The 24171-nt window shown below is 36.0% G+C and overlaps 1 protein-coding gene across 1 annotated transcript in view; it reads left to right on the forward strand.

The window, feature by feature from the left end:
• ANXA10 (annexin A10) overlaps positions 1–24171 on the forward strand; it is a 103616-nt gene that overhangs the window by 62214 nt on the left and 17231 nt on the right. Inside the window, exons 4-6 of the mRNA XM_011967790.1 lie at positions 9449–9562; positions 11106–11196; positions 12155–12234. Coding sequence (XP_011823180.1) covers positions 9449–9562; positions 11106–11196; positions 12155–12234 — 285 coding nt within the window. The remainder of the gene's footprint in view (positions 1–9448; positions 9563–11105; positions 11197–12154; positions 12235–24171) is intronic.

A 24171-nucleotide genomic window follows, 5' to 3' on the forward strand; every position in this document is an offset into this window, starting at 1 on the left:
CTGTATTTCTCTCCACTGAAGAAAACTGCTTGATGATAAGGACCTTCACTTATTTATGTCCAAATTGCCAAGAATGACTCCAAACAAATAATTGTTGAACCACAAGTAGTCCTCATTCACTCATTCATTTTGTACCTATATTGTAAGTGATTACCATGTCGCAGGCACAGTTCTATGGGCTGGGGAAATAGCCGTGAAGAAAACAGACCAACAGCTCTGCATGGTGGAGCTTACATTCTGCCTGCTCTACCTGGGTGGGAGAGATCATGCATAGAAGGCAGTAAATGCTTTGGAAAAAAGCAGAAGCCAAGTGAGAAATACAGGAAGTGTTGGGAGATGGAGTATAATTTGAAATAGGATAAACAGGGCAGGCTTCACTAAGAAGGCAGAGGGGGTGGGCCCTGTGAATACCTAGGGGAAGAACATTAAGGGCACAGTGAAGGGCAAAAGTAAAGGCCCTGACTCCAGCAGGTCTGCTGTTCCAGGTTCAAGAAGCAGCCCACTGTAGCCACAGCAGAGAAATCAGGAGCAAGGAGAATTGTAGGTGATGAAGTCACAGAAGTTACCAAGAAGAGATCATGTATCTTGCTGACCATGTAAGGACTTTGTCATTTACATGGGAATAAAACACTCTGAGTGTTCATTTTCTTCTAAGATCAACTGTATAAAACAATGGTATAGTTCACTTTGGAGTGTGGAGTGAGAGAAAACATTTTGAGCAGAGGAGTAACTAATCTGATTTTTATTTTCCCAGGATCACACTTTCAGGGGTGTTGACGGAGACTGCAAGGTACAAGGACAGAAGAGAAACTCACTTGGAGGCTATTTTATATATATAATAAATAAGTAAATTTTATGTATATATAGCCACCCAGCAATTCTATTTATATAAAATATATTTTATGTAAATCAACTATAACTCATAGGGCTTATTTAATATTTTATATATACTTTTTGAGACAAGGTCTCACAGTCAGTCACCAGGCTAGAGTGCCATGGCACAATCGCAGCTCACTGCAGCCTCACCCCTGAGGGCTCAGGCCATCCTCCCACGTAGCTAGGACTAGAGGTGCATGCCACCACACTCAGCAAGTTTTTGGCATTTTTTGTGGAGACGGGGCTTCTCCATGCTGTCCAGTCTGGTCTTGAACTCCTGGGCTCCAGCAATCCGCCGGCCTCAGCCTCCCAAAACACAGGCACACACCCCTGTGCCCACCCAGAGGCTATTATCTTAACAAAGGAGAGTGATAATGGTGACCTGGGTAAGGATTGTAACAGTAAAAGCAGTAACAATTCATCAGTTTCTAGATAGATTTGTAAGTTGGAGACAATAGAATCCATGGACAATCGGACATAGCAGGGGTATCTAAGGAGAAAAATACAGTTATAGGTTCTCAGTTTCTGTTTCTGGTTGGGCCAGTAAAGGCCCTTCCCCATTCCTCTTTTCTGCTTATCACTAGAGAGAGAAACCAAAAAGCATGGCTTCAAGCTGCGAAAAGCTAAAGAAAAAAAAAATCCACAATAACAACAAAATAAGATAGGTTGGACAAGCTTGGGATATAGAAAAAGTTGCAAGAAATACAGGAAACTGTGAGGTGAAGAGAGACAGACAAAGATGGGGGACGGGAGAGAGGTAAACAACCTAGTGTTGGCATTGACACTAATTAACCATGTTTTATTTGCAACAAGTTACTTGAGGTTTTGTGGGGTTGGAAAGACATATATTGATGCCTATAATATGCCATAAAATATTTTCAGAATTTTACCTGAATTAAATCTTTTAACATTTTATATCAACCCTGTGAGGCAGATGCTGTGATTATTTTCACTTTGCAGACTGGGAAACAGACACAAACAAGTTAAGGAACATATTTGGAATCTCACAGCTGGTATTTTGCACTGTGAGGATTCAAGCCTAAACATCCTACCTCCAGAACCTGTACATTCTAACATTAGATGATATCTGATATTGTTTATTTTCCTAAAATTATATATATATTTTTTTTACAAAATTAGTTCACTGTAAGTATAGCTATGTACACACACACACACACACACACACACACACACACACACGCACGCGCGCCTGAGATTAAAAACAAAGATACAGGCGCCATCTAGTGGCACTACTAATCTCAGTCTACAGTTCAGTATTACTATAAAAATATAATATGTAAAGGGAAGAAATATGTTGTGATACATGTGTGGGGTGGGAGTAGTGATCAAAGAAATGTGACTAAAGGTTAAATAACAAACTTTTGCAATGTTTGCATCATCTTCAGCTTGAACATTGCCTTTTTTATCCTTTACCAAGTTTTTCTTTATCCACATTCATCCATTATTCTTTCATTTGCTTATACATTCATTTATGTATTATTTATACACTGTACTCTACATATTTTGTGCACTCAGTACTTTGCTAGAGCTAGATGCTGAATTTTGAAGAATTTGTGAGAAAGTCCATGTCCTGATAGACTTTTGGGGGAAATATGCAAATATATTTATCATATAATGTGGTCATTGAAATATAATAAATGCAAAGATAAAGCAGTGGTGACGAAGAAATAATCAACTTCACTTAGGGATAGAAGAAGCTTCATGGAAGAGATGATCATTTTAATGTTTCTACCTTTCTATCAACTGTCAAGTGCCACTATCCTGTAGAGATAAAAGTATATTGAATTGATCCACTTGCATCAAATCTTCAATGCACTTGCCACCATATTTATTAAAGAATGCCTAAAACATGCCACAGGTACCACCTATTTGCTGTGTTCATCACTTTGGTGGCGTGTAATTAGTGGCTTCCTATGGTGCTAGCTCTGTCACCGTTGTGTACCTGATTTTCTTGTCTACATAGTGGAATGAATACAGTTCCTAACTCACAGAGTTCTTGTAATACATTATTGTGGTTATTCTAATATTCAGAATACTGTCTGGCAAATATTAAGTATTCAGTAAATGCTGGTTGTTATGATAATCATCACACTCTTCTGCCTGGCCTACTCAACTTTCCATTATTGGGGCCTCAGGATATACCCTTTGCACTACAAGGACATCCAAAGTCTCTTTGGAAATATTCAGATTTCAAATCAACCCAACATTTATTGGAAGCTAGCTGTATACTTCACATGCACGTTTTACTCTCCCCAGAACAGTACCTTCTCTGTAGTGAAATATTATTTATTGTTGGTACCTCCTATGCCTTTGCCTGACCAAATCCCACTTCATCGTTCAAGGCTTACCTCACAACTAGGCTTTCCATGAACCTTCATTTTATGAATAATATCTCTCATTTATACATTCATACAATTCTGTAAGTTGCCTTGCCCTTAAGGGTCTCTCTCAAGTTGGCCCTTAGTTTATATAGAGTAGGTGACCACCTTGCTTTTAAGTACGTATTTCTCGTTTTTATCCATCCTGGTGATGTTTAGCTGGAGTAAAGGGAGAAACACCTGGCCTCCAAACACGAGACTCTATTAATTTTGAATAATTTTTACAAACTCTTCCTCTTGCCTAGGATTCTCATGTCACCTCTATCCCCAGTCCTATTAAAGAATCATTCCCCTAGGGCACCAATATTAATGATGAAGTTCATATTTTTTCTAAGGTACACTAGTGTGGAAAAAATGCTAAAACTACTAAATTACCTGATAAATAACTTGAAACCAGTGATCAAGTGGTATGGCATATACATTTGAAAGAAGTGAATAAACTGAAGATTTAAAAAACACATTATAAATGCCAAAATAGCATTTTAAAATTAAAAATTCAGAATATTGAATATAATTTCTATAAAATAAAATTCATTTATGTTGATGCAGTTTGAACACAGCACAATCAAGATATAGAGCATTTCTTTCTTTCTTTTTTTTTTTTTTTTGAGACGGTGTCTTTGTCACCCAGGCTAGAGTGCAGTGGTGCAATCTTGGCTCACTGCAACCTCTGCTGCCTGAGTTCAAGCGATTCTCCTGCCTCAGCCTCCCAAGTAGCTGGGATTACAGGCACCTGCCACCATGCCAGGCTAATATTTGTATTTGTAGTAGAGACGGGCTTTCAGCATCTTGGCCAGGCTAGTCTTGAACTCCTGACCTCATGATCCACCTATCTCAGCCTCCCAAAGTGCTGAGATTACAGGCATGAGCAACTGCACCTGGCCAGTATAGAGCATTTCTAATACCTCCAGACTTTGTGCCTGTTCCTTTGCAGCCCATCTCCTGACATCCTCCTGCTGAAAGAAACCATTGATCTGCTTTCTGCTTGTCTTTACAGATGAAATTTTGCTATTTCTAGAATTTAATATAAATATAGTCATGTCATATGTGCTCTTTTGTGTCTAGATTCATTTTCTCAGAACAATGTTTTTAAGATTCACTTGTGAAGCTATGTGTGTACTTTTATTGCTGAGTATTTTTCTAGCCCATACATATACCAATATTTGTTTATTCATTCACCTGTTGATGGACATTCCTTTTCAATTTGGGGTTATTATGAATAAATGTGCTATGAATATTCATGTTCTTTGGGTTTATCAATGTTTGTTTTTGTTGGTTAATACTGAGGAGTGGATTTGATGGATTGTTTTTAAATATATGTTTAAACTCATGAGAAACTACAAAAGAGTTTGCTAAGGTGGTTGCAATATATTACATTCTCATCAGTGATGACAGTTCCAAATGATCCACATCCTTACCAACACCTGGTAATATCAGTCTTTTAACTGTAGCCACTCTAGAGAATATGTGGTGGTATCTCATGATGGTTTTAATTTCCATTAGTCTAATGACTAATGTTTTAAGCATGAAAACATTTAAACATTCCACAGGCTTATTCCCAATTTGTATGTTTTATTTGGTGAAGTTCTAGTTGAAAGGTCTTGTCCATGTTTTCATCAGAATGTCTTATTGGGTTTTAAGAGATTCTTATATCTTCTGGGCACAAGTGTTTTGTCAAATATGTGAAGTGACAGCTGTGGTTCGCTTTTACTTTCTTAAAAGTTTCTTTCAAAAATTTAAGGTTTTTATTTCAAAGAAGTTAAATTCATCATTGTTTCATATATTGTTTATTCTTTTATGTATCACGTAAGATTTTTTTGTCTACACCAAGTTGCAAAGATTTGTTCCTATACTTTCTTCTAGAAGATTTAGAGTTTTGGCTTTTCTCTTTAAGTATATAGCTCTAGTACAAATTCAAATAGAATATATCAGTAAGAGCAGACATCCTTGCCTTGTTCTCCATCTTAGAGGATAAGCATTTAGTTTTTCACTGGTATCCTCTTCCCTGTAGAAATTTTGTAAATGCCCTTTATCAGTTTGAGAAAGATTCCTTCTTTCTTTGCTAAGAATTTTTTTTATGATTGTGTGCTAAACATTCTCAAACATTTTTGCTACATTATTTGGTTTAGATATGTGTCCTCTCCAAATCTCATGTTGAAATGTGACCTCCACTGCTGGAGGTGGGCCCCAAGGGAGGTGTTTGGGTCATGGGAGCGGATTCCTCATGAAGAACTCTTTCCATCAGTAATGAATTCTCCTTAAAGAGCCTGGCAGCTCCTCCCTCCAGCTCTTGCTCCCCCTTTGCCTTCTGCCATGATTGTAAGCTTCTTGAGGCCTCACCAGAAGCAGATACTATTGCCCTGCTTCTTGTACAGCTTGCAAAACCATGAGAAATTTTTTTTTTTTTTTTTGAGACGGGGTCTCGCTCTGTCCCCCAGGCTGGAGTGCAGTGGCCGGATCTCAGCTCACTGCAAGCTCCGCCCCCCGGGTTTACGCCATTCTCCTGCCTCAGCCTCCCGAGTAGCTGGGACTACAGGCGCCCGCCACCTCGCCCGGCTAGTTTTTTGTATTTTTCAGTAGAGACGGGGTTTCACCGTGTTAGCCAGGATGGTCTCAATCTCCTGACCTCGTGATCCGCCCGTCCTGTCCTCCCAAAGTGCTGGGATTACAGGTTTGAGCCACTGCACCCGGCCTACCATGAGACAATTAAACCTCTTTGTAAATTACCCAGCCACAGGTTTTTCTTTATGGCAACACAAAGTGGACTAACACACTACTTCTATTGATATCATCATATACCTTTTCTCCTTATACTGCTAAAATGGAAATTTACATTGATTAATATTCAAATGCAAACCAATCTTGCATTCCTGGGATAAACCCTACTTGCTCATTACGTGTCATTATTTTTATGTATTACTAGATGTGCTTTATAAATATTTGAATACATATGTTTGTGTCTAGGTTTATAAGGGATATCAGTCTGCAACTTTCTTACGAAGTTTTTATTTTAATTTTTGTATTATGGCAATGCTGGCCAGATAAAGTAAATTGAGAAATCTATCATCCACTAATTTCTTCAAGATTTTGTGTAGGATTTACTTTTCTCCTTCCATAAGGGCTTGATAGATTACATCAGTGATTCCACCTGGGTCTAGGGATAGGCGGGAGCATTAGCTACAAATTCAATTTATTTAATTAACATTGGGCAATCTAAATTTTCTTTTTATGCTTCAGCTATTTTGGTAATTTGTATTTGTCATGGAATTTGTCTATTTCAACTAAATTTTAAAATACAGTGGCATAAATTTGTTTATAATATTTTCATTTTAACCTTTAGTGTCTGTAGTATACATACACACAACTCTTACACTTTCAATATTGGTACTTTGTATTTTCTCTCTTCTTACAATGCTTTCATCTACTAAAAAAGAAAATCCACAGTATATGAAAGGTGTTGTTGGATTATGCCAAATAAAACGAAAATTAGGACTATTTTGTTGTTATTTCAATGTGGAATCTTTTACTTGAATTTTAGTATTGAACCACCTCAGAACTAAAGTATTGCATGATTTTAATAAAACTGAATATGCTTTACACACTTTAGTGAGAGACTATTTTAAACATCATTCAGATATCTTGGTAACCCTACAGAAAATAAATTGAGCATATATATATATTTTTTCCCTCAAATGTTATTTTAATTCAGGGATACATGTGCAGGATGTGCAGGTTTATTTCATAGGTAAACATATGCCACGATGGTTTGTTGCACCTGTCAACCTATAACCTAGATATTAAGCCCAGCATCCATTAGCTATTCTTCCTGATGCTCTCCTTCCCACCTTACCCCTGCTCCTGACAGGCCCCAGTGTGTGTTGTTCCCATCCATGTGTCCATGTGTTCTCATCATTCAGCTCCTACTTGTAAGTGAGAACACGCAGTGTTTGGTTTTCTGTTCCTGTGTTACTTTGCAGAGGATACTGGCTTCCAACGATCCATGTCCCTGCAAAGGACATAATCTCATGCCTTTTTAATGGCTGCATAGTATTCCATGGCAGATATTTACCACATTTTCTTTATCCAGTCTATGATTGATGGGCATTTAGGCTGATTATATATTTTTGCTATTGTGAATAGTGCTGTAATGAACATATGCATGCGTGTATCTTTATAATATTAATATAATGGTTTTTATTCCTTTGGGCATATACCCAGTAATGGGATTGCTGGGTCAAATAGTATTTCTGCCTCTAGGTCTTTGAGGAATTGCCACACTGTCTTTCACAATGGTTGAACTGATGTACATGCCCAAAAAGAGTTTGAAAGTGTTCCATTTTCTCCACAACCTCACCAACATCTGTTGTTTCTTGACTTTTTAGTAATCACCATTCTGACTGGAGTGGGATATCTCACTGTGGTTTTGATTTGTTTTTCTCTAATAATCAGTGATGTTGAGCTTCTTTCCATGTATTTGTTGGCTGCATGTCTGTCTTCTTTTGAGAAGTGTCTGTTTATGTCTTTTGCCCACTTTTTAACGGGGTTGTTTGTTTCTTGTAAATTTGCTTAAGTTCTTTGCAGACTCACTCTGGTTATTAGACCTTTGTCAGATGGATAGATTACAAAAACTTCCCCCATTCTGTAGGCTGTCTGTTCACTCTGATGATAGTTTCTTTTGCTGTGCAGAAGCTCTTTAGTTTAATTATATTCCGTTTGTCAATTTTTTGCTTTTGTTGCAATTGATTTTGGAGTTTTCATCATGAAATATTTGCCTGTGCCTATGTCCTCAATGGTATTGCCTAGATTTTCTTCTAGGTTTTTTATAGTTTTGGGTTTTACATTTCAGTCTTTAATTCATCCTGAGTTAATTTTTGTATGCAGCATAAGGAAGGTGTCCAGTTTCAGTTTTCTGCATATAGCTAGACAGTTCTCCCAGCACCATTTATTAAATAGAGAATATTTTCCCCATTGCTTATTTTTGTCAGGTTTGTCAAAGATCAGATGGTTGTAGGTGTGTGGTCTTATTTCTGAGTTTTCTCTTCTCTTCCATTTGTCTGTGTGTCTGTTCTTATACCAATACCATGCTGTTTTGATTACTGTAGCCTTGTATTATAGTTTGAAGTTGGGTAGTGTGATGCCTCCAGCTTTGTTCTTTTTGCTTAGGATTGACTTGGCTATTCAGGCTCTTTTTTTGGTCCCATATGAATTTTAAAATACTTGTATTTTCTAATTCTGTGAAGAATGTTAATGGGAGTTTAATGGGGATAGCATTGAATCTATAAATTACTTTGAACAGTATGGCCATTTTCATGATATTGATTCTTCCTATCCATGAACATGGAATGTTCTTCCATGTGTTTGTGTCATCTCTGATTTCTTTCAGCAGTGGTTTGTAGCTCTCCTTGAAAAGATCCTCCAATTCCTTTGTTAGCTGTATTCTGAGGTATTTTATTCCTTTTGTAGCAATTCTGAATTGGAGTTCATTCATGATTTGGCTCTTGGCTTGCCTGTTGTTGGTGTATAGGAAGAGCATATGTATTTTTAAATTCTGCTTTACATTTTTGAAATAAAATGCAAAATATTTTTGTCAGTTTTCATAGCACAAGCATTTAGCATGCATGTATTTCTCTTTAAGTGTTTGACTTTCAATATTTAAAATTATATTGCTTGTTATTTGAAGAAAGTTCTCAGACTACTTAATGAATTTACATAAGCTGTTTGGCAATAGTATAACCAGGGACTTCTGCTAAAAGAGACTATTGCAATGATAAAATAAAGTGCATATTTTCTTTAAGGACTAATGTTTCAGTAATTCCACAAGAAAACTAAAGACCCCAATTAAATTTTTTTAAGTTTAACTTTTACATATTTTCATAATGAGATCAAAAGAGGAGCTGGAGTTTGGGGTTGGAAAAAGAAAATCATTCTATGTTCAAATGACTGCAATGTGACTGCAATGTGCATAAGCTATGTCATGCAGGGGTGAAATTAAATCAATAATTTTCAAGTTCATCATCTCATGTAATGCATACATATACATGAGAATCAGACTTGTTATTCTGTTATTATTAAATGACATGGAAAAGAAAATATTAAAAAACTTTCTGCAATTATCTCATTTCTCTTGCAAATTTGGTGACATACGATAAAAATATGTACTTTTTCCTCCACAGGACCTGATTGGGGATCTGAAGGAGCAGCTTTCAGATCACTTCAAAGATGTGATGGTTGGCCTCATGTACCCACCACCACTGTATGATGCTCATGAGCTCTGGCATGCCATGAAGGTAGTGATCTGATCCAAAAATATACCTGTAACAAGTACAGGCCAGTATTTCAATTGAGGGAAACTGCCCTACATACTTATATGATCAAGGAGAGGGGAGGGAATATCTAAGCAACGATGTAACAATGGAAATGTTGTGGTCAAGGGAAGTGGCCTTGTTAGGAAGCTGGAGCCTCCCAGGCTCAGTGGCTGGGATCAACCTGTTCTTTTGTTGTACAGAGTCACAAACTTACTGAACCAGCCCCAAGGCTGACCTCCGACAAGGAAAAGGGAACAAGCTTCCAGGGCTATTCAGATTGGTCCCTGAGTATGTATTCCTATATTGAGGAGAATGTATTAAAAATGATGTGACTCTTGTTACATTATTTGTAAAAGTTTGATTAAGTCAAAAGAAGATATTGAATCAGGGACAATATATAGATGACGTCTTTATATTTTCTTCATGACCTGAAGCTCATTCTTTATAGAAACAGTTTTGTTTTTTTTTTTTCTCAAATGTATAAACATTTTAATTCGGAAGAATTAGAATCAGTGTTTCTTAAAGGAAAGTCATTTCCATGAAATGAGTTGACTGTGGATTTTTTACAGATTTTGTTGGCTAGGGACAGGGAACAAAGAGGGCCTTGGCTTTACTTCTTTCCAAATGCAGATATTAAACACCTGCAGAACTGTTGAAATCATTCCAGTGTGATGCTTGCCAATGACCAGATTACCACAATCTGTGAACAATGTGTGACAGAAAAGAGGCAACAGGAAAAAATTAAAGGACATGGATTTGGGCCATCATATTTACTGATCCAAATAGGCATTGTACAAAAAGTATATGAATTTTAACTAATCGCTTTTAACAAACGTTGCATGTCAATTCCTACCTCTTGCAAAATTACATATCTAAAAATTATTTTAAAAATAAAGTTATATGTTGCTGTTTGATTAAACAAGTGTATTTTATCAATATTTCATAGAATGCTAAGGATTTCTGAGGCTTTCCTAAAAAAGATGTGTTGTCTTTAGATCACTTTCACAGACTAATATGTGCATATGTCTGCAAGAGACCACAGAAAGCGTCCTTCCAAATATTTACACAAATTGTACAAAATTCCACATCTAGAGAGGCAGCCACAGGTCCTTAAAATATTCTTGGCAAATTAGAAAACCTGTATGTTAATGTCAGCCTGCTAAAGAATTAATATTGCAGCAGCAAATGGAATATCAAATATCATTTCAACAGCAAATGGAAATGCTCAGTGCCATGAGCATTGCTTGAACATGTCTTCCTCTGCATTGTTTAGAAATGCTCATACTGTTTTATTCTAAATGAAGAAACAGAGTTTCCTTCAGATAATATTAATTCTTCAGGGTGAAACAGGTAGTAAATGGCAAAGTTGGAACTAAGATTGTGCCTACCTTCATCCTAAACAACTTCCTTTCCCCTGCCACCTCTCAAAACACTGGAAATGCTGTATCCCTTTCATGTACAAAAGGTGCGCTATTACTCCCAATAAGAATATCCTTACATTTATCTCTTTTTTTCCTTTCTCTAGGGAGTAGGCACTGATGAGAACTGCCTCATTGAAATACTAGCTTCAAGAACAAATGGAGAACTTTTCCAGATGCGAGAAGCCTACTGCTTGCGTAAGGAAATATACATATGTGAATGTATTTTACACATATATGAACTTTATAACACGTTGAATATTCCAGTTTCTGTATTTTGAAGAATTATCTAAGACATTCTTACATTTAACATAGGATTCACTGAGGACCAATTAACTCATGAGGTAAAATTGATTATTAGTGCACTAAAAATGAAACAGTTCCCTAGACAATCAAGCTAAGCAAATTTTCCAGGAAAATAATTAGAAATCTCTATAAGGTGAATGTTTTCATTAAGACAGGAAAGTGCCCCACACTTGAATTCAGGGCGTATTTCATCCCTTACCCAGGAGAGACCCAGCATATAGAAAAAATAAAGTACAATAATGGCTCAGTGAATTCTACAAATACATCTGCTTCGCTTTACATAAATTTCACGTTCCTGTAATCTACCGCAAAAGCAGATTTTTATACGTTTCAAAAGTAGAAAGGGTAACTCTTTTCACTTTCAAAAAGGTATAATGCCTTAAGTTCCATTGCATTATGTACTCTGTGACATTGTGTGTCAAGAAAATGTTGCGGACAGTCATCTCTATTGCATTCAAACAAAAACAAGACTTTTCTGAAGGGAATGAAGTCAGAACTTTCATTAAAATGTTAAAACGAGATGAAGCACTTAGAAAATGTGTTGGGCTGGGCAGCAGTCTATGGAAATAGAATGCATAACACTGTATTTTGAGAATCAGAGAATGTGAAATGACTCTCGATCCTGTTTTTCAATTTTGGAATAAAGATTTTTAAAAAACAGTCCTATGCTTATGTTACCATTAGGTGACAGAATTCTTTGGCAGACAGTTTATTAACAAAGAAATGTCAACAGGTGGACTACATTTCCTGGACTTTGTACTCACAACTGGAAAATAACATTAACTTATTCAAAACACATTGATGTGTAGTTCCATAATAAATCATACCTTTCGTGTGCTTCCTTATGCAGAATACAGCAATAACCTCCAAGAGGACATTTATTCAGAGACCTCGGGACACTTCAGAGATACGCTCCTGAACTTGGTCCAGGTATAGCATTCCAAACTTTACACCACTTTGCACTCTCTAAGAAAATAGGTATATGTCATTGCAAAAAGAAAAGAACAGAAAACTCCAGTATATTACAGTTCAACAGTCAATTCTGTGTAGTAACATTGTCTGAAGCCATGTTCAAAGTACTCAACTAGAAATTTAAGTTGTTAAAGACAAGTATGGCTAATGCATCAGCTCTATTTTCAAAAAATTAAAAATATATTCTAAAGACATTATATACATGTATGTATAACATATGTATAATTAGTTATATATTCTGAGAAAATGAAAAGATTAAAAATATTACAGTTAAAATTAATAATTCTAATTAGAAATAATGTCTTTTTTTTTTTTTGAGATAGTCTCGCTCTGTCGCCCAGGCTGGAGTGCAGTGGCATGATCTCAGCTTGCTGCAACCTCCCCTTCCTGAGTTCAAGTGATTCTCCTGCCTCAACCTCCCACGTAGCTGGGAGTCCAGGCACGTGCCACCACACCCAGATAATTTTTGTAGTTTTAGTAGAGATGGGGTTTTGCCATGTTGGCAAGGCTGGTCTCGAACTCCTGACTTCAGGTGATCTGCCTGCCTTAGCCTCCCAAGGTGCTACGATTACAGGTGTGAGCCACCATGCCCAGCCTTAGAAATAATTTCATTATTAAAACTGCTACATGAGTTTAGGGCACACTAACATTTCTGAGCTCCTACAATGTGCCTAGTACTGTGTGAGGAGAGAAACAATTTTCTCATTTAATAACAAAACACTATAATATAAATATTCTCATAAGTACTTCAGAAAAGAATAATCAAAATGTATAAAGTTCTAGCTCTATGATTGTCTAAAGAGCTAATAAGTAGAAATCCAGAATTTGGTTGAATGATAGAGACTCTGAAAGCCAGCATATGATCTTCAATGCAGCCTATAAAAATTCTATGGTATTATACATTACCAAAAAGAAACATTAAGTTAAAAATAGATTTTATCATTTGTGTTTCTGTACTGACTAAATGATATATATTTCCATTTAATGACTATTTCTTGAAAATATTCCACATATTAGCATTGTAATACAAACAATATTTTTAAAGATATAATTATCTCCTGTTTTATACATATTCTCCAATATACCTGCTATCCTGTTTAACAAAGGCACTCAGGAATGCAAAGAGAGAGAATCAGTGTTCAGCTCTTAATTTCTAAAAGAGAAACTCGAAGGCCACAGTTGAGGAAAATGTCTTAAAAGCTGGAATTTTTGTTTGGTTTTGTATTTCGTATGCGTGTGTGTGTTTGTGTGCATGTGTGTGTGTTTGAAATGAAACAAGAGTTTCTAAACCCCCAAACCTTTCCTTTACACATCAAAGGCATAGTAGTTAGCAAAGAATTAGTAGACACCAAAGAATTTCACTAAAACCAAGAAGTCGATAGAATTTCGTACATGGGAACATGAAATTGGAAAAGAATACATGAAAGCCTTTTTAGTGGGAACAAAGCTGGAAGAGTAGGACCTAGGAGAGAGAAAGGTCTATAATCCAGGTGGAGGCAACTAGAGTGAGAATCCTGCCTAAAGCCCTCAGGAACCCAGAGCCCCACACTCTTAGGCGAGGAGTTACAATCATCAGATGAAAATACAAGATAGATCATTGTCTATTCTTTCTCCCTTTTCTCTGAACTACTCCAGTGTCAACTGTCTCCATGAATTCTTGGATTTGTTTTTAATCTAAACTTTTCTGTGGCTGCTGTTGATAAACTCTGAGAAGTCCTTCCCTGTCCTTTATCCTGCTTGGCTTTATCTGAAGAGGTGCTTTGGAGAACAGACAGTCCTCAGTCCCTGAATTTTTATGGTCTGACTTATCTACTTCATGGTACCTTTCTACTTTATGATGGTGCAAAACTACTGCAATTTTCACATAATAGTTGATATTCCATAAATTATGTGAGATATGTAACACACTTTATTATAAAATAGGCTTTATGTTAGATGATTTTGCCCAACTGTAGGCTGTTGCAAGTGTTCTGAGCACATTTAAGGTAGGCTAGGCTAAGCTATGATGTTCAATAGGTTAGGTGTATTAAATGCATTTTTGACTTGGGATATTTTAATTTACAATGGATTTATCAGGATGTAACCCCATCATAAGTCTAGAAGCCTCTCTATATCCTTGAAGGTTGTACCACTTTCATAGCAGCTCAACTTTGGCAAATTTAGAGTCCTCACATTTTGTTTATAGCATACGTTATCAATGTTTCTTTAATCTGGGTTTGTAATGTCTTTGAAAATGAGGCTCTCTTAAAAACTTAGAAGAGTTGTGATCTACTTGCTTTTGGTTAGGTCCATTTACCACTTAACCGCATGCAAAGTTCTTTCCTAGATATATTTCTGCAGTATGACTTTGCATCCCTGCTCCCTCATTTATGCCTTTTTTATTTTCACGACTCAAAAACATTTCCTTGAAGGATCTCTCAGAAAGTAAAACTGGCCGGGTATTACTAGAGGGCTGAGTCATAAAAGACCCTTACTTTTCAAAACCTCTTCAAGTCTCTACTTACATTGCTTGGAATCAGTAAGTGCTTTCTCTAACTCTTCAAGGCACCAAATTTCTAAACGTTTTCTCTTCTCCCTTGTGTGACTGCTTGCAAACTAGCCAGTTACTTACTGAGCTCATCTCTTTCTTGTAATAGATGACTAAAAGCATAAAGTAAATACCATTTCTCAAGCTCACAGGAAGACCAGAACAGGTGCTACCAATCAGAGTGCATTTCCCTTCCAAGAAGTGATCCAGAGACTTGGTCTCTTTCCACCGTTACTACTGGCTTTTAAGTTTATCATGTCTGTCTTCAACCCAGGGAAGCAGAAAGAGAATAGAGGTTTCTTCATGGAAGTGCTTATGAGCCTTGTTGGAATGCATACCCATTTCTGCTCAAGTATCATTGACTAAACCCTCACTCAAGTAGGCCTACTTAATATCAAAGGTAGTGAAGTTATTTGTCTTCAAGGAAGTTGAAATGAGTTTAACAATCTGTAATTAGTGTATTTCTACTTCTTTTTTTTTTTTTTTTTTTTGAGATGGAGTTTTGCTCTTGTCGCCCAGGCTGGAGTGCAATGGTGAGATCTCGGCTCACTGCAACCTCCGCCTCCCAGGTTCAAGTGGTTCTCCTACCTCAGCCTCCTGAGTAGCTGGGATTACAGGCACATGCAACCAAGCCCAGCTAATTTTTTTATTTTTAGTAGAGATGCGATTTCCCCATGTTGGCCAGGATGGTCTCAGTCTCTTGACCTCTTGATCCTCCTGCCTCGGCCTCCCAAAGTGCTGGGATTACAGACGTGAGCCACCATGCCTTGCCAATCAGTGTATTTCAAAGCTGTGAAAGAGAATTGAACATTGCAACCAAGAAATACAAATGGGTGACAGAAGATGGTAAAGACATATTTGTCAATAAATAGAAAACTGTTGATGATGATTATATTAGGCAAAAATAGAATTTCTAAAAGGGAAGCATATATAAACAAACGAAAAAAAAACACAAAATGCACTGCATTCCTTCTTAAATATACTTTAAAAAGGAAAATGCTTTGAATTTGTATCCATGTTTTATGTTTTTGAACATGTCTTTACTGTGCCACCATTTCCAATAATCTTGTTCCTACTTTTAATCTCACTTTTAGAGTGTTTATTATATTGTCAAAAAGGAAATAAAAAATATAAAGAGCAAAAATATGCAATTTTAATCTGAATACATCAGATTAAAACATTTTCTTATATAAAATGTATAGAAATATGTAACATATATATCATATTTCTATATAATTAATCCTACCATTAATAATTCATTTCTAGGAGACAAATAAAAGGCCAAAGATGAGGCTCTATTTTAATTTTTTATTCCTTCTGTTTTGTTTTTGCCATTAAGTATGTTTTAAAATATGAAGCTAAACATTTATCTATATAACATAGTTTTTCTTCTGCTAGAGTTTGCATGCGTCTGTCCCCCAAACTTCATGTTGAAATGTGAGCCCCAGTACTGAAGGTGAAGTCCAGCGAGAGGTGTTTGGGTCATGAGGATGGGGCCCTCATGAAGAGCGTGATGCTGATTCTCATTGTAATGAGCAAGTTCTCACCCCATCAGTTCCCAGGAGAGCTGGTTGTTAATGAGAGCCTGGCATTTTCCTCCTCTTGCTCTTGCTTTCTATCCTCACCACGTGATCTCCGCACATGCCAGCTCCCCTTCACCTTCCATTACGAGTGGAAACAGCCTGAAACCCTCAGCATTAGCAGATGCTGCAGCCACGCTTCTTGTACAGCCTGCAGAGCTGTGACCCAAATAAACTCATTTTCTTTATAAATTGCTCAGCCTCAGAAATTCCTTTCTAGCAACACAAATGGACTAAGACAGAAAATTGTTCCAACAGAGAACAAAAGCAAATTTCAAAAATGCTAGTATGGAATGAAGTTAACAATTCCCCATCAGACCTCTCAAAGAATTTATTCTCCAAAGCCTTCTTCCACTCTATGAGAACTGCTCTCCTCCAAGCCTTTTATACACATTTCTATTATAGTCTTACCATGTGATATTGAATCTGTTTGCATATCCATCTTTCCCATTAGACTGAGTTCTCTATGCATAAAATCTAGCTTTATTCCAATTTGTAACTTATAACTAAGCTCTGCACATGATACATGGTAAGCAATTCATATTTTTTGGAAATAAATGGCAAGAAGGATAAATAGTTGAGAAAATCTGAGTGAATAAAACTCAATGCTGGATAAAGTAAAAGAAGAAGACTTCATATATGATGTGTCTTTAACAGGATTCTGAAAAATTAGCATCACTTGCAAACATGAGAGGAGGAAGAAAGGGTGGTTCAGGATAAGTAGACAGGTGCTGCTGGAGAATCTGCTGGCTCAAAGGACTTTTGTTGAATAGGGCAAGTTTTTCTGATTAGAGAGCTGGTAGAGATGCTAGACAGAAGAGTTCCTGTAACCAGGAAAGAGCCATGGGGAAATTTTTGAGCAGAATGTGAGATGATCAGGAAGTTTTTTAAATTGCACATAATTTACCACTCATTTGTGGTGAGTACCTCACTTGTGACTTAAGAGAACTTGATTTGTTCAAGATAAAAACCAGTTTTCCTTCTTAGCATTTCTTTAATTTCTATAATCCCATTCCTCTCTTTGAGTTTGTATTGATCAAATCAATCAGACATACCCTGATTGGTATGTATATATGTACATATCTGTATATTTATGTACTAATAATGCAGTATATATGTACATTTACTAATAATACTATATATGCACATATATATGTACTATTATATGTGCATATATAGTATTATTAGTACAGTATATTGTATTATTACTATATGCTGAAGAATAGAAGAAACTATGAGAAAATTCACCAGAAGGAAAGGAACATATATTTAGGCAGGAAAAGGCTATTAAGAAGAATTTTATTTTATTGCTCAGAATCTCTTAATAGTCACATTTTAGCAATGAGTGCTGCTACATTGAATTCTTGGTGTCTTAGCTCCTGTCACAGAATGAACAGAAACAAAGAAACATTCAAGTAAGGAAGCATTCAAGTCAGGAAACAAGTGCAGAAAATTCTGCAATCAATCAGGAAAATAAACCCATACCATAGGCTGATTTCCCACAAAATTGCCAATTTTTAAATGTTTAAAGAGATTCCTAATTTCTATTCTACAAATATGTAAAAAAGATAACTTTATATTTCTGAAGTTAGTGTTATATCATTTCATGCCAAAAAGCTAAAGTTAATAATTGTTTCTACCCTGTCTAGAACTAGTCTGAATACAGAAAACAGTTAAAGAAAATGGTTCTTAATGATAACTTGTTCCTCTAAAATATCAGTGACAGTGTGCAAGTTTAAATTAATACTTATTTTCCCTTTTTTTCTTATTATTTATTTTGCTATTTTCCTCATTTGGAGTGGATTAACATGTTGAAACCCAGGGGATGTAATTTCCTTTAATGTGTGCTTATTGTAATTTAAAATGTTTTAATATAATTTAAAACTTTGTAACATGTAAATTATATCTGAAATATAATTTCAATTAAATATTCAATTAAAGAATGAATGTGTATATATATATATATATATGCCAGACTGGAATACAAACTTATAATTTAAACTAATAATGCCATTCATTGCTAAGCAATACAAATTCTAATCCTTTTTTATCCTTTGTGTGTGCATGTGTGTGTCTGTGTGTGTGCATACATGTATGCACTCAAGCCATTGTCAATTTTGCATTAGGAATAAAGCAATCTTCCACAAAAAACTGCTGAGGAAGCTAAGTATTACCTGTCCCACATTGAAGAAAGACTGGTCATTTGGGCTGATCGGAGTCTTTCAAATCGTTCAGTTTCTATTCCCTCCCTCCCATAGGTGTTGATCCCAAGAACATTCCATCATTAACAGGCTGTATGCTGATCTCTATTTAAAAGGCAGCTTCCCAGGAAACCCAACTAGCAATGTCCCCTCTGTGTAGAGATGAGGAGACTTAAGCTTAGAGAGGGTAAGTGGTGTGCCTGACATTATTACAGGTCTACTTAATGAAAGGGCTGACAGAAATTAGTTGGAAAATGTGGCATATTACCAAGTAAACTCATTGACCCTTCAATTAAAAATTTCAATTTTATATCACATTTTAATTAATATCAAGAATTTGCTTTGTTGTGTTTGGTTTTGGTTTGGCTTAGTTTGATTTGGATTTCTGTGGTTTGTCTGCAAAGTTCATAAAACTCCCATGTCACCACCCTCAGTAAATCATCCTATTCTAAGATTTTCATCTGCAGGTTTATCCATGTCAGTGGAGAAAAGATAATTTGGTTTTTCATAGTACAAACTGAAGCTTCTGGTAAAATGTAGGTATAAGCTCATTTTAATTTGTAACAGAAGTTGAAGTCATTTGTAGAAAAATACATTTGCAATAATAATTACTATTTTAAAATAATCTCACTTGACAAGATGCCAATTGAATATTTTCTAACTTTTGCATTTTATAAGATTAATTTTAATTAAAAATTTTTTTCAAAATAAAAGGTAATTTTACAATAATGTTGCTACAATAATATAAATTAAAGCAACAGTTTCCACTCAGAGATTCTTGGCACAGGTATTACCCCTAACAGAGTGAAGCCAACAGTTCCATTACAAACCATTATAAATCCTAACATCAAACAAGTTTTTATTTTTTTAATATCTACCTACAAATGTATTTCAATTCATTTAAGAAAAATGTGGCCGGGCACGCTGGCTCATGTCTGTAATCATGGCACTTTGGGAGGCCGAGGAGGGCGGATCACAAGTCAGGAGTTCAAGACCAGCCTAGCCAATATGGTGAAACTCCATTTCTACTAAAAATACAAAACTTAGCTGGGCCTGGTGGTATGCATCTGTATTCCCAGCTACTCGAGAGGCTGAGGCAGAAGAATTGCTTGAACCCAGGAGGTGGAGGTTGCAGTGAGCCGAAATCAGGCCACTGTACTCCAGCCTGGGTGACAGAGCAAGACTCTGTCCAAAAAAAAAAAAAAAAAAAAAAAAGTAAGCTGTTTAGTAGGAAGAAAATTATTTTCCTAAGGACTTCATTTAATTCCATTAGGACTACATCACAGCCAGATCCTGCTCTGTTCCCTCCCTCCCATAGGTGTTGATCCCAAGAACATTCCATCATTAACGGGCTATATGCTGATGTCTGTCTCAAAGGCAGCTTCCCAAGAAACCCAACTGGCAATATCCCCTCTGCTTAGAGATGAGAAGACTTAAGCTTAGAGAGGTTAAGTGGTGTGCCTGACATTACAGGTCTACTTAATGAAAGGGCTGACATGAAGTCAGGCCTAGATGCACTATACCTATGCTGTTGAATTGTATTGCTCCTACCTCCAACCCCATTTGGTTCCACTCCAATTCTACTTCTATTTGGTAAAATGTCAACGATCAAAACTCAAACCCTCTTAGCATTCTGCACCTCCTTAAAGGTTGAGCTGTTGAGCTATAAACCACCTAAAATAACTGACATCTAAGGATTAGGATCACAGTGTATTTTTATAAAGCAAACATTCTTGTATTTCAGGGGAAAACACAAGTTCCGAAAATGAAACATGAGGGAAAATAAATCACAAGGGAAAAAATAATCAATGAATGGTGATTTTTTTGGATATAATAGTGCAATCAATTTTATTCTCAATTGTAGTTATTTTTTCCCTAAAATTAAACAATATGGTTTATTAATGATAGGGTGTATACATGAGTATTTGTACATATAATAATATTTGAATAGATATACATATATTTTAAATATTTTATCACTGGTTTTTACCTAATTTGGATTCTGAATGTATAGGATGAACTATTACTTTTTTAAATACAACATCAACTTGAATTTTTAATTTGATTTTCCTATTTATATATTTCATTAAAATTTTCAAAGAACATAGCACTTGTAAATTTCTATGAATTACATGTATGAATAGCTCAGATTTTTATTGCTTCCACACACAACTTTATTTCCTAGATTTATCTTAATAGAAAAAGCTAATCCTGTATACTACAGACAGGACAGAATCACCATTTTATTGCTTGTGTTTTAAGCTTAGAGTTTTAGGCTTTTGGTTCCTAATAGGTATAAAGCTCTTCTCCAAACCATGATTCAGGACCCAAGACTCTTCAGTTTGTGGTTCCACCAAAAGTGTTACCTCTTAAGTTTGATTTCCAGAATTGGAACATTAAATATATGTATGAGTATTTAACCTTGGAACAACTTTTAAGTATAGTAAAATTTTCCTTTCAACATAGAATACCAAAAAGTGTGGGTGAATCAAGACTTACATTTCATAAGAAACCAAGGAAAATTAATAAAATTAATTAACTTTATTACTTTAACATTAATATATACTTATAAAGTTTCACAGTACATTTTCCTTAAAATGTAAAATACACAAAAATACAATAATACATATTTCATACAGATTATTTAACTCATAATAGAAAACAGAGGTAACAAACTATTAAAAAACTTAATATAATCTCCTTTAATAATAGTCTCTCTGAAAATCAGAAGTTCCATGATAATTTATACTGTTACTAAAATGTATGACTTCTCTTAGATTGTTAAATAGTTCGAAGATTTTCTATTGGCTTCTCATTTCTACATTAATGGCTCCTCAGTTTGAAACCACTGACTTAGGATTTCGATCAGTAAATTCAGAACATTGGGAAAGATGTAAAGTGAATAATGGGATTGTAAAAGTCCATCACTTCTCTTCATCATAGTCTGTGGTGTACACCATTTTAGAGGGAATCCGTCTAGATATTTTACAAAAAGAAATGGAGTTTCTTCCTGAAGGGAGGTGAAATTTGGAGCTGGTGAGTTCCTAGTGGATAACTGTGGGACACAGTGTAATCAAATCTCTCCCATCAGTTTTGTATCTTTGGATGTATCACTTAACCTTTTATGAGATTCAGGTTTTTACTCTGTAAATTAAAGGATATGAGCTCGTCCTTCTTTCAATTCCTTTCCAATACAAATATTCTCTAACTCTTTGGTTGTTATAATCAAGTCCTCTACCTCCCTATGCACCTTCACTTTTAGAATCAAAGGAAAGCTGACCTACGGTTTTCATATTTTTAATGTCACTAAAATTCAGACACACCCAGTTTTTTGAATTAATAGAGACTGGAGTAATTGGAGCATAGGAGCTTTAGGATTTTATGAAATGGCTAGTGTTAAAAATCATTGTCATATTTTCCAGAAGAGAAGATCTTTTACTTTATCTATAAAGTGTTTCCTGACAGGATGGTTTCTAATAAGGAAACAACTGAACTGGAACACATTCTTCTTGAAAACTAATGCCAATTATTAAACTGGCTCACAATGCTTCCTGCATGCTTTTATTACACAGATTTATGAAAGATCTAATTATCTGTCAAATAATGAAAAATTAGTCACTTAGAGATTAATTAATCAATATGTGCAAATCACACTGGAAATGATAAATGTTTTCAGGAAGAGAGAGAATGGAAACTACCCAATTGGATACTTACTCCTTACCTTGGCTTTCAGGATTCTCCTTTGACAGTCTGTTGAACTCGTACAATGAGGCCTCTGGGAGTGTTACTGCCGACAGCTTTCAATAATCATCTGTAATCAATTTATTGCCTCCAAATATTTTCACTCACATCTTATTTCTTTTAATTTCTTCCCTTCCCATGTTTATCATGCCCTTAAACTAAATTCTGTACTCATTGATGCCATTTTCTGGTATTTACATCAATTAAACATACCACGTGGCCACCTCAGGCCCTTTACATGACAAAGCCAGCTTGACTCTGCCTTTGTCAAAGCCAAATCACAATCTTACTTATTCACATTGTTTAAATCCACCAGTGTGCTTAAAGTGCTCTTGGCAATTAGCTGCATAGGAAAATAAACAGATAAGCACCATTTCAGGTTAAATATCCAAAACAATTATCTTTCCACACAATATTTCAGATATGTAAAGTTGCAGAAAATTCTTAAATATTTCTCACAAACTTTGCAAGGGCGGAGCTTACTTAGCTATAAAGGCTGAAGGTCACTAAGAAAATATCAATAATCCAGAAAATCTTCCCACATCCACTGATGCATCTTTGAAGTCTGCTATCTAAAGTTATTTCTTTACTTTTCCAACTAACATTTCTTGAGTGCCTACCATGTGCCAATCATGATTTTAGATAATTGGGAATGATTGGTGAACAGAAGAGACAAAGATCCCAGCCCTTAAGATGTTTACATTCTAGCAAAAGAATATGGACAATTAAACATAAATTTAATAAATAGGTGCATTATATAAAATATTAGAAGGTTGATGAAAGATGTGGCAGAACAGAGTAACAGGGAGACATATTGTAGGGCTGAGCATAATGGGTAGGTTGCCATTTTTTTTTCTTTTTTTTGAGGCAGAGTTTTGCTCTTGTCACCCAGGCTGGAGTGCAATGGCACAATCTCGGCTCACTGCAACCTCCACCTCCCGGGTTCAAGCAATTCTCCTGCCTCAGCCTTCCAAGTAGCTGGGATTACAGGTGCCTGCCACCAGGCCTGGCTAATTTTTGTATTTTTAGTAGAGATGGGGCTTCACCATGTTGGCCAGGCTGGTCTTGAACTCCTGACCTGATGATGTCCACCCACCTCAGCCTCCCAAAGTGTTGGGATTACAGGCATGAGCCACTGTGCCCCTCCTGCCATATTATATAGGTTGGTCAGTGTAGGCCTCATTGAGAAGATGAGATTTGAGCAAAAATATGGATAAAAGAATGAGTTAACAAATAAATCAATGTGATAGGACGTTCCAAGTAAAGAGTATAGCTAGAGAAAAATGTAAGGTTAGAAAAAGCTAATGGGTAGCAAGAAGGCCAGTTGGTGGCCTCTGAGCAAGCAAAGGAAACCTACTATAATAGTAAGTGAATTCAGAGAAGTAGCACGTGGTAAGATTATGTCAAATCCTGAAACCATTTGAAGGACTTTGGCTTTTCCTTTGAGTGAAATGGATATGAGGTAAGTCATTGCTGGGTCTTTAGTGAAGGAATGTGGTCTTATACTTTAAAATATTCACAATAGCTGCTATGCTGAGAAAAGACTACAGGGAGACAAAGGTAGAAACAGAAGCCTGTAAGGAGGCTGCTTCAGCAGTAAAGCTACCTGTAATATTAACTTGGACCCATACGAGAGCATTGGCAGTGGTGGTAAGTTCCCAGTTTCTGGATGTATTTTAAATAGCAGCAGGAGACAGATAAATCTTTAGGCAGATAGGGGTGGTGAAACCCAACCTTCACACCAAACACAGTTTAAAGCCGAAAACCCATCTACAAGTCTCAGAAAAATCCACAGACCGGATTGGAAACCACTCTTCCCATGTGAGGTGCTTTCCTCTGGTTGATC

Source organism: Mandrillus leucophaeus, unplaced genomic scaffold, assembly GCF_000951045.1.
Source record: "Mandrillus leucophaeus isolate KB7577 unplaced genomic scaffold, Mleu.le_1.0 Scaffold81, whole genome shotgun sequence".
Classification (NCBI taxonomy): Eukaryota; Metazoa; Chordata; class Mammalia; order Primates; family Cercopithecidae; genus Mandrillus; species Mandrillus leucophaeus.